Source organism: Martes martes (assembly GCF_963455335.1).
Source record: "Martes martes genome assembly, chromosome: 4".
In the NCBI taxonomy this organism is placed as follows: Eukaryota; Metazoa; Chordata; class Mammalia; order Carnivora; family Mustelidae; genus Martes; species Martes martes.
In genome coordinates this window covers 149,342,624-149,358,340 of record NC_137891.1, presented here as the reverse complement: position 1 = coordinate 149,358,340, position 15,717 = coordinate 149,342,624, and the positions used below count along the sequence as shown (strand labels likewise).

Sequence of the window (15,717 nt, the reverse complement as noted above, 5' to 3'; positions counted from 1 at the left end):
AGCACCTGGCAAGTAGTTGAGGCTCAGTCTGTGTTCCCTTGCTGTTCTGTGATGTCTGTGCTGCTGCTGCTCCATTTTTTATCCAAGTGAACTCACTTGAATAGCGAGCTCCCCATAGTATGAACTTTTTTTTTTTTTTTAAGATTGTATTTCTTTATTTGAGAGAGAGAGAGCATGAGAGGAGAGAGGTCAGAGGGAGAAGCAGACTCCCTGCCAATCAGGGAGCCTGATGCGGGACTTGATCCTGGAACTCCAGGATCATGACCCGAGCCAAAGGCAGTTGCTTAACCAGCTGAACCTAGTATGAGTTTTTTGTGTTGGTTTTTTTTTTTTTAATTTATTTATTTGACAGAGATCACAAGTAGGCAGAGAGGCAGGCAGAGAGGAGGAGGCAGGCTCCCTGCTGAGCAGAGAGCCTGATGCGGGGCTCGATCCCAGGATGCTGGGATCATGACCTGAGCCGAAGGCAGAGGCTTTAAGCCACTGAGCCACCCAGGTGCCCCCTAGTATGAGTTTTTAAAACCAAAACCTTTATTGGAACTTGCAGGGCTGAGAAGTCATATTTCATGCATCTGTTCAGGGTGAATGTACCCTTCGGTAGTACACCTTGGGTATGTGCAGTTCTTTAAAGGAATCTCTTCTGTGGTCTGTCTCCGTGTTCAGCATTCCTACTTAAAACTTACCCCAACCTTCCTCCTGGTCTTGGATTCGTGCTGTGAAGGCTTCTATAGTGGTACCTGGGATGGCAGAAACCCTTAAGTCTCAACCCAGTTGGCGCTCATACACGTCTTGCACATTTGTAAAGTGTTCAGCTAATTGGATCCCCTCATCTCTGGAATGGACAGAAGTTACTGTCTCCAGTTTACATATAGAAGATGGATAGTTGGGGAATATAAGGTCATTTGATAAGTGGTAGGCTCAGGACAGGCTCTTTTGATTCCTTGTCCAGGGCTCTTTATATTGTTTCTGTTCATCTAAGCTTCCAGTAATTAAATCTTAAACTAGTTGGCCTCCTGACTTAGGAGAATGAACTTTGTTAAACAAATCTGTGCTCCTCCTGACCCTAAAGCCGCTCCCGTGTGGAGTTTCCCATGTGAGGAGTGGGCTTTGGGAAATCAGCAAGTTTTGTCCAGGTGGCTTTCTCTCTTCATGATTCCAGAACAAGTGTGGCACAAATCCAGATTCACAGCCATATCAGCCTCTCTAGACATTATCTGCTTCTCATTGAGATGCGCCCAGAAGCCCCAAAGCGAGTTTTGCAGATACCGTGTAGCTTTTTTTTTTTTTGAAACAGCTTTATTGAGATATACTTCACATATTATATATTCCACTTATTTAAATGTATCATTCAGTCATCTTAGCATATCCACAGTTGTGCAATCATCACTACACTACAATGAATTTTACAACATTTTCATCCCCAAAAGAAACTCTGTACCCACTAGCAGTCATTCCCCTTTTCCCTCAAATCCCCGCCCCGCAACCAAACACTAAAAATACTAATCTACTTTTCGTCCTATAGTAATTTTCTTATCTTGGACATTCCGCATAAGTGGAATTATACTATATATGTAAGGCCTTTTGTGACTGACTGACTTTCACTTAGCATAATGTTTACAGGGTTTATCCATGCTCTAGTATATATCAGTACTTATTTTCTTTTTATTGCTGAATACTATTTCAGCATATGGATATATCATATTTATTCATTCACCAGTTGATGGTCATTTGGGTTATTCTACCTTTGGCTATTATGAATAATTCTGTGAATACTTGTGTATAAGTTTTTGTGTGGACATGTTTTCATTTCTTTTGGGTATAGACTTAGGAGTGGAATTGCTAAGTCATGTAGTATCTCTGTTTAGTCATTGAAGGAACTGCTAGGGTGTTTTCCACAGTAGCTGAACCATTTTACATTTCCACCAGCAGAATATGAAGGTTTTGGTTTCTCCACATGCTCACCAGCACTTACATCCATCTATCTTTTTTTTTTTTTTTTAAGATTTTATTTATTTGACAGAGATTACAAGTAGGCAGAGAGGAAGGCAGAGAGAGAGGAGGAAGCAGGCTCCCCGCTGAGCAGAGAGCCCGATGCAGGGCTCGATCCCAGGACCCTGGGATCATGATCCGAGCCGAAGGCAGAGGCTTTAACCCACTGAGCCACCCAGGCGCCCCTCCATCTATCTTTTTTTGCCATATGGCTATTCTGGTGGGTGTGAAGTGGTACCTCAGTGTGGTTTCTAATAGCTTATGTTTTAAGTTGGACCACATCAAGCATGCTTTCCAGATCACCTTTCCAGTTATCTTCATGTGACACAATGACAGAATGGGAGCCAGGATTTGAGGAGGTAGACATGAGACAGGTGGTAGGTGGAGAAAGGGAGGTTATGGTGTTGCAGGGTCATCCTGTCCATCCTCCTACTCCTAGCTTGGACTTCTGTTTTAGCCATTAAGGAGCCTGACACAGGGCCGGTTATTGCTGGAGATCTGTCTTGTTCCCTCCTGGCACCCATACCTCTGAAGGCAATTTTGTAGCTCCTCCTGTCAAGAGATGGAGTCTATTTATTCACTCCTCACTGGCCCTCCTGCCTCCAGACCCCACTCATTCCCTCCAGTCCATTCTCCCTCCTCACTGTAGCCAGTGATTTTTCTCATGTTCAAGCCTGATCATATCCCTGCGTAAAATTCTAAGATGGCTTTTCATTACGTTGGAAAGAAGTTCACGCCCCTTAATGAGACAGTTGAGCCTTTGATGGAGCTGACCCAGCTCATCTTCTCAGCCTCAGCTCTCTTAAAGGCGTACACTCCCTCAGGGATGCCATGCCGTGCTGTTGCCTCTGCTTGGAACACAACTCCCTCCCCGCCCTTCTGGTCATCTGCTCAACTTTCAGGTTTCAGCTAGATTTCACTTCCTCTAGGAAGCCTTCCCTCACCCCATCCTTGGAGACTGAATTAATTAGTGCCTCTCCTAAGTATGCCTAAAGCTTTTTGGCTGTCTCACCTTTCCCACAGTACTTTGCAGTTTCTGCAGCTTTCTCCACTGTTAGACTGTGGGCGACCAGAGGGCCCCAGGGCTTGTTAAATATTTGGGAACTGACTATCCCTCTGAAGCCCTGTACTGTGATTGTTTGTCGCAGCAAGTATCTCGAGGGCCGAAGGCTATATCCTGTATCCCCACGTTCAACACAGTGCATGGCATGGCACATGAACTGTGTAGTACGTGGAACAGCAGGATGGTGACTGTTGCTGTAGTTAGAGGTTTTGGAGCTGGGCAGAGAGAGTGAACAACAGTGCTTACAGTTAAATACGTAGAATGTACGGAAGCAGCCTCTCCACACCACTGCTGGCTGAGCAGGATGAGCAGCAGCAGCCTGGTGAGTGCCCAGGTCGTCCAGAGGAGCTAGCGCATTGAACTGATTGCAAATTCATTTCCCTCTCTAGTCATTATTAAAACATATTTCAAAAGGGAGAAAGAAGTTTTTAGTTTTCTCACCGGTTACCCTCTGACAGTTCCACTCTGCTTATAGCAGTAGCGATTCTTTTTTTTTTTTTAATTAACATATAATGTATTATTTGCTCCAGGGGTACAGGTCTGTGAATCATCAGTCTTACACAACTCACATCACTCACCATAGCACATACCCTCCCCAATGTCCATAACCCAGCCAACATATCCCTCCCTGTCCCCTGTCCCCCAGCAACCTTCAGTTTGTTTCCTGAGATTGAGTCTCTTATGGTTTGTCTCCCTCCCCTGTCCCATCCCATTTCAAGCAGTAGCGATTCTTAACTGAAGGTTGTGGAATTCCTTGGATTGTCCAGCCCAGTAATTCCTGGATGCATTCCTGCCTGGATGCATCAAAACTGGAATTCTGATGTGATAAATCTGGTCTTGTGTAAGTCGCCTGTGAGGCCTGAATCCTCACAATCTTTTCTTCTTGAGTATCTCCAGGGATTAGGAGCTCCCCATCTATAATGTATCACATTCCGATTTTGGACAAAAATTAGGAGAGTCTCTCTTGTATTATGCTGAAATCTATCTTCCTGAAACTCTACACTTGGTGCTCGTTTGCCCCTATGGAGTGTCACTGTCTTTGCCCTTGCCCAGGTGGGAATCCTTCAGTTTTGTAAAAACTGATCATGTCTGCCCCCACCCACCCACCCCCCCACGCCTCATGCTTTCTCCTGGATAAACCTCTCCTGTTCTCTTGCTGTACCCCACAGGAATCATCTCCAGGCCTAGTGAGTTTTGTTTATAATTGCACTGAAGTGCAGAGCACCAAAGGAAACAGCCCCACAGCATGGACTGACCAATGGTCGGGGGCGCTGCTCTCACCCTCCCTTTTGCCATTATTTCTTTTGATCTAGCCTGTGACCACTTTTAATTCAGTCAGTTTGCAGTTGGCATAGGTTGAGCTTATGGATTAACCCAAAGCCCCCAGGTCGTTCTCACTCAATCCATGTCTGCTGTAAATCTAAGTAACTGGCTTTTATAATCAAGCCTGGCATTTGTCCTATCTCATGAAATTGTATCTTTTGGTTCCAAACCAGTTCTTTCTAAGTAGGAAGCAATAGGCTCAGAAGAGGGAGCTGTAACAGCCATACTTGGGGAATTAGGACATGGTTAGTTATCCACTGCTGTTTCCCAGTTCAGGGAGCAGCAGCATGTGGGTAGTTGGTCATTAGAGAACAGCACAGACTGTCTGCATTTCTAACCAAGTCATCACTGCTTCCATTCCCTCTGTATAGTGCCCCTGACATTGTGCTGAACATGTTGCCTTCATTATCTCCTTTAGTCCCCACAGCAACCCAGAGCACACCCTGCTGTGAAATCAGGGTGTGCTCTGGTCATCTGGATAAATCAGATTCATTTGAGAATGCTTTTAAATTAAAGGAAATCTCAGATCTTAGCCCAGATATTCTAATTCAGTAGGAATGAAGTGGAGCCAGGAAATGTCTTTTTCAAAAGTTCTCCCAGTGATCCAGTGCACCTGTTTGGGAGTAACTGTTTTAGTTAGTGGGTTATAGCTGCTTGGCTCTTGAACAGGACAGCTTGGGTCTCATTCATCTTCTCCCTATAGAGCCTACTGCAGCAGAAGCCCTCAGAGAAGATGGCAGAATCAAAGTTCAGATGCAGTTAAGTGTCAGGAGAGTGGAAATGGTCCTTGTCGTGAGTCCCAAGCTTCCTGAAGGCCAGGCATGCAGCCTTCTCTGGGGCTCTGATGGCTAACCAGGGATAGGGCTCAGCCCAGGGTGACTTGACTCACAAAGGAGTGGGGACAGCATTTTGAGATGATCAGGCTGCCTGGTCAGGCAGAGATCCTGGGTGCCTCTGCCCTTCCTGGGAAATAACGGAAATGACTGCTGTACACGAGGATGCAGCTTAATGTTACCCAACCTTCAACTTGTTGTCATTCACCAAGAGTCAAGTTTAAAAAATGCTTTTGGATAAAGATGGCACCTTTTAAACAGCTGTGCAAGGATAATGTTAGAAGGGCATACTGAGGACTCAGATGGTCTCATCTTCCACTTGTCCCTGCATCCAGCAGCTTTACTTTCCACAATGTGGACAGGAGACCAGTCCTGGAGTGGGGGGCAGGGAACTAACTTTCCTGGTGATGCGAGGCAGGCCTCAGACATGCCACCACCATTTTGACTAATTCTTATTTAGTAACAATGTCAGAGCTGAAAGTGCCCTTATTTTAGATGGAGAAATGAAGTCCTGAGAGGGACAGGACTTGCCCAGCGTTTACAGTGAGCCAGACACTGAGCCCAGGGTTCTTCTACCCCAACATGCTGCTGCACCAAAGCACCCAAGATAACTAATGGCGGAATAGACTTTCATATGCAGAAACAGGGTCCCAGTATCTTTTACTGTGCATATTCAAACAACTGCCCCAGCACCGTTTATTGGGGAGTTAAAAATTTCCCCACTGATCTTCAACAGCACCTTTCCTAAACCAGTTTTCACACATGCAGGGGTCTGTCTACTGTCCCACTGGTCTGTTTGTCCATCACAGGGCCAGTATGGTGCTGGCTTCATTGCCACTGCTCTGTCACTACATCGTGGCATCCAGTAGAGGGGGGACTCCCACCTGTGTTGCATCAGATTTCAGAATCAACTTATGTTCTGTTAAAAAAGAAGTTGAGATCTGGACAAGAACTTTATAAATACATTTGTTGGGAAGGATATACTACCAAGTCTTCCTATCCTCCAGTAATAGTATATAGGTCTCCATTTATTTAGGCTTTAACACCTTTCAGCAAAGTTTAATAATTTTCTCACATACTAGGGTCATGAACATTTTTGATAGATTTAACTCCCAGTTACTTTTGGAGGTATTTTTTCTTACTACTATTATAAATAGTACTTTTTTGTCAATTTTTATTTTGCAGAATGTCATCAGTGTACCAAAATGGATTTGATTTCTGTATATTAATCTTAAATCCAGCACCTATTAATGCTTTTGTATTTTGTAAGTGGAAAATCACAATCCATGAAAATGAGTTGTTTCTTCCTTTTCAATACCTTCCCTTTACTTTTGTTGTTGTCTTAGGGCACTGGGTGGGACCTCAAGCACAAGGAAGAGTAGTGGTGATCAGGGGTATCCTCAGCTCACCCTGACCTTGACTGGACTACTTCACACATTTCATTTGCTCTACATTTTCTATAGATCTGCTTTGTGAGGTGAGGGTAGTTCCTTTCTATTCCCCGTCTGCTCAGAGTTTCTACAGTTCTGTTGTTTTTGTTGTTGAATGAGTATTAAATTTTACTGAACACTTTCTCTGAACACTTGCAGCTGTTGACATCATCTAATTTTCCTTTAATCCCTGAATGATTATTTGGGTTCTTCCACCTCCTGAAAAATGAGAACATAATCTAAAATGTAAAGGAAACCTTGAGATCCTTTTATTGTCTGTCTTTGTGAGCTTCACACACACTGGCTGTTGCGTAAGAGACTAAAACCCAGAAAGGCTGCTTACTCAGGCTGCTTCCACTTATTTGCTTTCAGGCTGGGCAGTGGACTGCACCCTGGGGGTGACAGACTGGAGAGACCTGCTGGCTGACGGCGGGCCAAAGATGTTCTACTCTGTCACATGCAGTAAAGAGCAGGTCCAGGGGCCAGGAACACAGGAAACCTAGAGGAAACACGATGTAGATGCCAGACTGGAGAACAGACAAGGTAGGAATTGCTTTACCACCCTTGGACACAGCCAGCTTTAACCTGAAATCTGAGGTAGTAGTGCTACTTTCTAGTGCCCCCCCACAACCAGTCTGGAAGTGGGCATACTTTTTCCTGATGGGCCTCTCAAAAAATGAAGGTAATCATTTTTACTTCCAAAGAATTCTGACTCCAGCAACACTGGTGAAATAAGGTGTCTCACAACAGGTATTCCGAATGGTGGATTCACCAGTGTGAATGCTTGAGCATGCCCTCACCATCTAACTAACTGCACCGAACAACTCTCTCTACTCTGCAGGGGATCTTCAGACCCAGGGAACAAGGCCCACGAGACTTAAAGGGCCCTGACTCCTGTCTTCAGACCTCCAAAGGGCTGTCCAGGGGCAGAACATGGAAGCATGACCACAGAGGTGACAAACCAGGACCAGCAGGAGCTTTAGGGAGCACAGACACTGACTTGGCAGAAGGAAGAACTTTCCTGTTGACTCCCCTGGTGGGAGACGATTGCCCCATCACAGCAAATGGACAAAGACTTGATGACTGTCCAGCAAGAACTTCACAGAGCAGATTCATGCCAGTACTGGGCTGGTGCCTCTAAAGTCCCTGGTAGCCCTGGACTATGAAGTGACACCAGCTAGAAATGCCTGGGTTTACTTGAGAGCCAAGGTGATCAATGTAGTGTTTTGGCTCAGGACCATGGGGCTCATGGCATCGTTCCACAGGCCCAGCTGCTCTTTGCACTGTTGGCTTTGACACCTTAGGTCCTTCGGGTTAACCTACCTGCTCCCAAAGAGTTGGAGAGCCCTCAGAAGCTATGTGCTCCTGCATATTTTACAAATTGGATCCTCTACTGTGGGAATGTGCCAGGAAGCAACCAGAGACTTCCAACATGAAATTCTTTTTTGTGGAGGAAGTTGCTGTTACCTGACTCTGCCTTCATGCACCAGTGCAGTACAAACAGGGGCTTTATTGGTGGGGCTTGGGAAGCTGTGACAGAGCCCAGCATGCAGCGGTGACGGCTTGGATAACTTCCAGGAGACAAGGGGTGAGGGGACTCGTCTCAGTGGGCTCTGCTGCCTGGGGCACGTTGTCTCTTCTCAGTTCTTAGAGGCAAGTGTGCAGGAAGAAGGTTCAGCACTTCACAAACTGGTGGGTGACCTCGTAGATTCCCACAGATTCCTGAGCCTTTTCATCATAGTCAGTCCAATCCTATGGGGAAAAAATGGCCCTGTCAGCCTCATGAGATGGTTTAGGACAGTGGCGACTATGGCACTCTGGGACTTTAAAGGCCCAGTTCAGGCTCTTATCTTACTGAGACATTCCTGAATATGTATGACCTAGAACAGAGCTAGAGTGCATTCTGGGCAAGTTCACTTAACTTCTCAGAGCCTCAGTTCTGTCCTCTATTAAAAAAAGGGACAAAAACAGGTTGAATGTTTAAAGAAGCAAATGGGGAAACACAGGTAAAAGTACTTAGCACCATGTCAGGCACATATAAGAGCTCAGTAAATTCCAGTTGTTATCAGGTGCTATGCAAACTGAAGGAGGCTTCCGTCCTCCTTTTGAAGCCTGACCACAAGGCTTATTTAAGGTAGTAACATGTTCAGTAATACAATTGATTTTCATTATTCATGAGTTATATTCTACAAAATCACCACAAACACTGAATTAGTAAATAGTAAACCACTGCTCCCAGAGGAAATACAGGGTTATGTTTTTGGAATCCTCTGATCACATTTTCTTCAACCAATCAAGATACAACCTTGTTCTGGGTAGGTTTCTGTTTAAAAACACCTTATATATAGTTGACTTATAGGCAACAGCATTAGAACTCATGCCTACACAAAGCTTATCTAATATGCATTTTCTCCATTAGGAATATCCCAGCCTTCTCACTTATGGAACACTAGATAACATTTTAGCACTATACTTGGGGCCATTTAAACACCAAAATCACCAACAAAAATAAGAAGGCAGAGTCAGCTTTCTGTTGATCTTTGTTCACCGAAAGGGTAATTCCCACCAGGTTCCCTACAGTGCCCCCGCAAGGCCCCGAAGTCCTGTACCTTCTCCTGAAGATTAATATCACTGAAGACTGTCCCCGATTCCACACCCTCAGCAGCAAACCCAGCCTGGAGATGACAGGAAGGCAGCGGTTAGTCTGGGGGACAGGGGGCAGAGGCCTGGCCAGGGAACTGGCTCTTTTCAAACCACCTTTGGGATGGGAGGACAGAGATGCAGTGCGAGCACCTGTTCTGGAATCACATACTTCCCAGGCCTGGCAGCCTTCCCAGTACTACAGCAGTTCCTCTCAACTAGAGCCTCGGACCATAGGAAGGAGGTGAAGGGTAAACCTTTCCACTACCCCTGAGCTCCCAAAAGACCTGGGGCATGTCATTCCCCTCTCTGGACCTTAGTTTTGTTTAGGAGACGGGGATGAGAATGCTGTTTTGTCTCCCTGCCTCACAGATTTGTCATGAGGTGAAACAGCTGCACAAATAAAGTGGGATGAGTGTGGGCTCTGGAGTCAGTCCGGGGTTCAAATGACCGTTCCCATGCTTACTGTCACCCCGCGCAAGCTGCAAAATCTTGATAAAAAGTGTTCACTTGTCTGAACAATAGGATGAGTAACTTCACAGGGTTACTGTGAGGATTAAATGAAGTAATATGTAAACGTGACCAGCACAGTGCCTAACATACAGTAGGCACTTAATAAATAACAATTACTACCCTTAGGAGAAGTCCTAGTCCACGATCTCTTGATAAAGCAAAGTTTTACTGTTACTTCCTGTATGAGCTCCCCAAACATACAGGTTACGCACCTGGGGCTGGAAATCAACTGGTTCAAGGCCTCGGCATTCAAACTCTACGATTGTCTTGAACTTCTCATTGTCTTCAGCCTAGAAAAGAAGTGTGTTGAGGGCGCAGGCCCCACTGGGCCCTTGGAAAGACCTCAGTACCGCTGCCCTTCCTGCCAAGGGGGCCCTACTACCCGTTAGCCCAGACAGGACTCGAGAGCAACTCCTCCTCTTCTGGAAGAGGCCTGCATTGGATACTGCTCTTCATGAGACCTGCCTGGACAGAGCTGCTGCACAAGAAAGACTCAGTACTAGAGTCGGCCTGCCTGGATATGATCTCAGACAGCTCTACCTCTCTTCCCAGCTAGGGCCTAAGATTGTCAGATTGGGCTGAGGTTTGCTGTGAAAATCTGAACTATGTGTAAAGTTCCTAGCTGTGAAAATCTGAACTATGTGTAAAGTGTAAAGTTCACACTATGCTCAATAAATGGCAGATAGAATTATCAAAATAAAAAAATGGGAACAAGTCAGCAGGGGCCAGCTCGTGTGCAGTTTTTAAAAAAAAAAAATGTGAAGAATTACACTATAAAGTGTCCAGATCTTCCCAATGACCCAGGACACTTAACTGCAGCCTTTGACTAAACCTCTGCCATGTTGTGAGGCAGGAGGCTGACTTAAAAGCCTTTGAAATGGGGTTTTCACGTGGAACACGCACCTCTGAGGGGGATGGTAGAACGAGGAAATTCAAGCCTCCCTGACCCATGGGCTCAGAGATACCAAGCATCACACCCACACATTCAATCTCATTCTGTCCTTCACTGTAAAATCATTTCCTACACACCAGTCATGTGCCTGGCACAGAGGAGGCACTCTCTGTCCGCCCTGGTTTGCTTTTTGTTTGCTGGTGTGTCACATCTACTATATATTATTTACTTGAAAGCAAGTCCTTGTGACTTCTCTCTTTAACTTCAGAACAAAGCTGAGAATTTGGCATAAATCAGACATGTTTCAAAAATACTAAGTAAGGGGGGGCCCCCTGGGTGGCTCAGTCTGTTAAGTGTCTGACTTCAACTCAGGTCATGATCTTGGGGTCCTGGGACTGAGCCCTGCATTGGGCTGAGTGCCCAGTGGGGAGTCTGCTTCTCCCTCCCCCTGCTCATGCTCATGCTCTCTCATATAAATAAAATCTTAAAAAAAATACTAAGTAAGTAATGGGTCAATACAAGTAACTACCCTTTAAACAAAGAGACTTAAAAGCACACACTCCCTCCCTCCCCTTTGGACTAATTTGTTACACAGTAATGTATAACTAACTAGCTAATGTCAATATCAAGGGTGCCAGAGAAGGCTCACAAGTCCCCCAGTATAGAAAAGGCAAGTGCTCCCAGAGATGGGACCTGAGTGGAAGGGTTGGGCCAGAGGTACCCTGAGCTCCCACAGCCCAGTGCTTATTAGAGAAGACACTGTAATAGCCTGATTATGAATCTTCTGCCTACCAGGCACTCAGCCAGTGTATGGTGACAGAGTGAGTGAATGAGTAAACGAGTATATGAATGAATATCCCACAGCAAGTCACTCTGGTACAAACAGAACTCTAGAACCCCAACCTCCTAGCTCCCAGCTTAGATTTAATCCCACCACACCTGCCACCACAGCAGGGAACTTACATTGTAAGATCTGATGGTGCTGCTCAAAATCTCTGAAATGTAAAAGAGAAGACAAAGTTGACTTGAGTCCATATGCTGCCCCCATCCTGGTGCCCATATGTGGCTCTGGGGAAAAGAGTCGGCTGCCACAGCCTGGGCATCTCAGGCCTGGGTCTACCCACAGTAACATGAGCCTGCTTTGTATCACGAAGATGTAGCCCCAGTTGGCAGAGCTCAGGATTTGTGACCTGACCTACCGATGGAGTTTTCCCTCGCACACAGCTTGCACTTCTGGACCATGGAGGCGCTGCCACGACCTCCCTTCAGTGCCACACTGTCCTGGCAAGGGTAAACAGAATCTGTAGTCACACATTAATTAGACATGATCCCCTCTACCACTTACTAGATAGGTGAAGAGATCAAAACCCAAACAGGGAATGCCATCTGCTACGACAAGAATCCTGGGGAGCTTCCTGAGACTGAGAAAGGGACTCCCCTTGATTTTGAACTCTGCCTCACATTCCGAAGAAGCCTGTTCTTCCCAGTGTTGACCATACTAATGGCTGCCCTTCCAAACCACAAAAAGCAGGGTCCAAAGACCTGAGAGATCAGGGCCACTGGTTCCTTCCCCAAATCCCTGAGGAGAGGCCTATAAGTGTTTGTATGTGGGTATGGTGGTAGGGGGAGTAGTTACCATCAGCCGAATATACTGCCACTTCTCTGAAATCTCACCACAGTTGCCACATTTCATCTTGGGGGAGGAAAAAGAAGATTAGTGAAGTAGTTTAGCTCAATCGGGCAGACAGGGGAAGGGCAAGAAAGTGTGATGTAGGTAGGCTCAACCTATCTTCCCGTCAGCAACCAGACTTCATCCTTAGAACAGCCCCACCAAGGACATAACCAAAATTTCTCTCTGGGCAAAGAACAGGTCAGGGTTTCTCCTGCTGGTGTGCCCACTCTCCTCTAAGAAGTACCCTGTCTGGCTGGAAATTCAAGGTTCCTGTAGTACAGAAATGGTCTCAACAGCTCCAACCCCCACCCCTTATTGGGTCTGGAACTTCCCTTGTGTTCTCACAGGCCTTGTAGGTTCCTAGTAAAAGTACTTATCACTGTTGTTACTCTATTTCTCTGTCTTCTCCGCTAGACTCTGTGCTTTTTGAAGTGGAAGAACATCAATTTCTCAAATAAACCCTGGTACTTGAGCTTCAAAATACTTGGTAGTAAAGGTGGCGAGAAAGCTTCCTAAAAGGAATAGAGCTATTGCCAGGATCTGAAGGATGCTGGGGTTTGGATGAGGAGGGAAACAGAGCAGAAGCTCGGTGATCTGGAAGAGTGAAGGGCATCTGTAGACCAAGCCACCAGAGTACCAGATTCACCAGTATGGGGTGGGGAGGAATGGAGGATGCCACGATCAAAACTAAAGGGATTTCACAATAAATAAAGCCAAATCAACTAAAACAGAAGGTGAAATTCCCCTCCTTATTAAACAATCCCAAGACCCCTTCAAGTAGTCTCCCGTTTACTGTTTTCAAAACATAAAATATTTCACGGAGGAAAAATTACAAAAGGATCTCCGAGACGTTAGTAATTAAGAACTAACCAAAACATTTAGAAAAGCGAGCAAAGGGACGCCTGGGTGGCTCAGTTGGTTAAGCAGCTGCCTTCGGCTCAGGTCATGATCCCAGCGTCCTGGGATCGAGTCCCACATCGGGCTCCTTGCTCGGCAGGGAGCCTGCTTCTCCCTCTGCCTACCACTCTGTCTGCTTGTGCTCACTCTCGCTCCTCTCTCTCTCTCTCTCTCTGACAAATAAATAAATAAATCTAAAAAAAAAATAGAAAAGCGAGCAAATTCTATTCAGGAAAATACCATTTAGCGGTTACACATGTCCATTCTTACTGGAGACAAAGCTGCCCTGACTCGCACTTTGGCACGGGAAAGCTCTCTCTGGGCCCGGCCCACTGGCGCCCCGCCCCCTTCCGGAACCTCGCGGTGCCTACCGCCCCTCCGTTGCCCCTCCCTTCTCCCGCCTAGGGTCCCGCCCCTCCAGTCGCACCTTCAGGTACCACCGGAAGTCCTCACCCAAGGGGCGGAGGTTGGTGACATTCTCCAGCGTGGCTTTGAGCTGTAGCGCAATTTTCTGTGGAGAGGGAGTGCCAGAGCAAGTGCATGAACCGCGCCTGCGCAGCCCTACCGAGCCCCGGCCCTGCCCCTCCTAGATTCGAGCTCTGCCTCCCCACTCCTCAGCGCGAGCCCACTTCTCTCAGTCCCTCCTGACACGAACTCCCGCCTCCCAGGTCCTCGGCACCTCCCCGTCCCTGCCCTGGCGGCACTTTGCCTGCTCCTCACCCCCATAGTGGCTCGACTCGGCTCGGCCCGGCCCGACCCAGGCTAGCGATAGCTGCAGCCGCTACTTTCCGGCCGGTCGTAAACGTGGACGCCCCCAGCGCACAGGGTGCGGACCTCCGGCGTGCGTCGGACGGGGGAGAGGGCGGGGCGTTCACGCGCGGCTGGTTAACGACCTGGGCTTGGTTTTTTCGATTAAATGGGCCTGTGGAGGTGTCCTGAGGCCGCAATTAGCCTGAGCTCAGACCCGCCGAAGCCTGCTTCCAGATACTTGCTGAACGCCGATCTCGTGCCGGCACTATGCTGGTCTGAGGGATACCGTAGCAAACACAGTCCTTGCAGGAAAGCTCTGCCACGGCTGCCTCCTGCCCCTGTTCTTTCCTGACTCTTCGCTACTCGTTCTTCTCTCACCCAACAACTACTTGGTCCCTGCTTGCCTTCTGAGGCTTCTTAGATCGCGTCGGTTCCGCCTGCCCGCGGCCAGTTTCGCAGATTTGGGGGATGAGGTCCAGGGCACATCTGAGACCATAAGGAAGCTGTGTTTCAAGGAACAGCCTATTTGCGACAATTACCGCCTTTGAGGTTCTCACGGTCATTTAAAATTTGGAGTTACTATTCTTGTCTACTTTACCACCAGCTTAACTTCATTGCCCCAGCTACCCTTCTATAGAGGGGAATACACTGGAGTTAGGAACCCTGACATCTCTGGTCCCAGATCCGGACCTAAGCTGCTCCTATCTTTGAAGGAGGCAGCATGTGTGTAGGGGCGGGGATTGCAGGGAACACTGGCCTAGGTGTCAAAAGACAGGACACGTCCCAGTCTGGCCTGTCTTGTGGGATGTGAGCTTATCCTAATCACCTCCCCACAGATGAGACTTACCAAGCCCAGTTCCTGTCAGCACCCACAATCTGGTCAACCGGCAATTTGCCGAAGGAAGCAGTGCAATTTAGTTTAGCAGCAAGGAAAATTCCTACAGATCTACCTGCTGAACAAATTCCCACACTATCCAAACCAGCTAGGTCTTGGTTCCTAATGACTGTTGGTATTGATTTTAAGATGGATTACTAGAAAACTTCCCGAGAAATATATTGTACTAAAGCAAAATGTTATCCTCCATACTGAAATACCTACAGATTTATCCATAAAAGAGGACTTTAAAAAATCCCCAACCTCAATTTTCTCTCTCTCTTTCTATATATAGAGATATAATATATATATCTCTCTACCCAATTCTCTCTCAATAAAGGTGGAGGGGGAAAAACACTTAACACCTAAAAATTCAGCAATACTTTACTAATATAAAATACCTAGTGCTCAAATTTCTGTAATGATGTCAATATTGTTTTTTGAATCATGATCCAAATAGGGTCCAAACAGTACACTGATTATGTGTTTCTTAAATCTCCTTAAAAAATTTTTTTAAGATTTTATTTATTTATTTAACAGACAGAGATCACAAGTGGGCAGAGAGGCAGGCAGAGACAGAGAGAGGGGGAAGCAGGCTCCCCGCTGAGCAGAGAGCCCAATGCGGGGCTCCATCCCAGGACCCTGGGATTACGACCTGAGCCGAAGGCAGAGGCTTTAACTCACTGAGCCACCCAGCCGCCCCTTAAATCTCCTTTAATCTACCAGTTCCTACACCTTCTCTATTTATTTTATGCTTGCAATTTGTTTGTTGAAGAAGCCAGATCCTCTGCCCTGGATTTTCCTTTGGATATTGGTTAGATTTCTAGCGTATTTTCTTTCT

General features: G+C 46.6%; 1 protein-coding gene across 2 annotated transcripts; it reads right to left on the bottom strand.

Annotated features, from left to right (window-relative positions):
• Positions 1-6,804: 6,804 nt before the first annotated feature.
• Positions 6,805-14,378, bottom strand: CZIB (CXXC motif containing zinc binding protein). Of its 2 annotated transcripts, none has more exons than XM_080800831.1 (9): positions 13,973-14,378; positions 13,680-13,763; positions 12,320-12,376; positions 11,883-11,964; positions 11,647-11,678; positions 10,004-10,081; positions 9,248-9,313; positions 8,106-8,390; positions 6,805-7,137 (listed from the first exon to the last, which is right to left on the bottom strand). In XM_080800831.1, the coding sequence occupies exons 1-8, from the start codon at positions 13,976-13,978 to the stop codon at positions 8,313-8,315; spliced, it is 483 nt and encodes a 160-aa protein (XP_080656957.1). In that variant the 5' UTR covers positions 13,979-14,378; the 3' UTR covers positions 6,805-7,137; positions 8,106-8,312. The 2 variants fall into 2 exon arrangements, with proteins under 2 accessions (XP_080656957.1, XP_080656958.1); XM_080800832.1 differs by having other exon boundaries at positions 13,706-13,763; positions 13,973-14,067.
• Between the last annotated feature and the right edge of the window lie 1,339 nt (positions 14,379-15,717).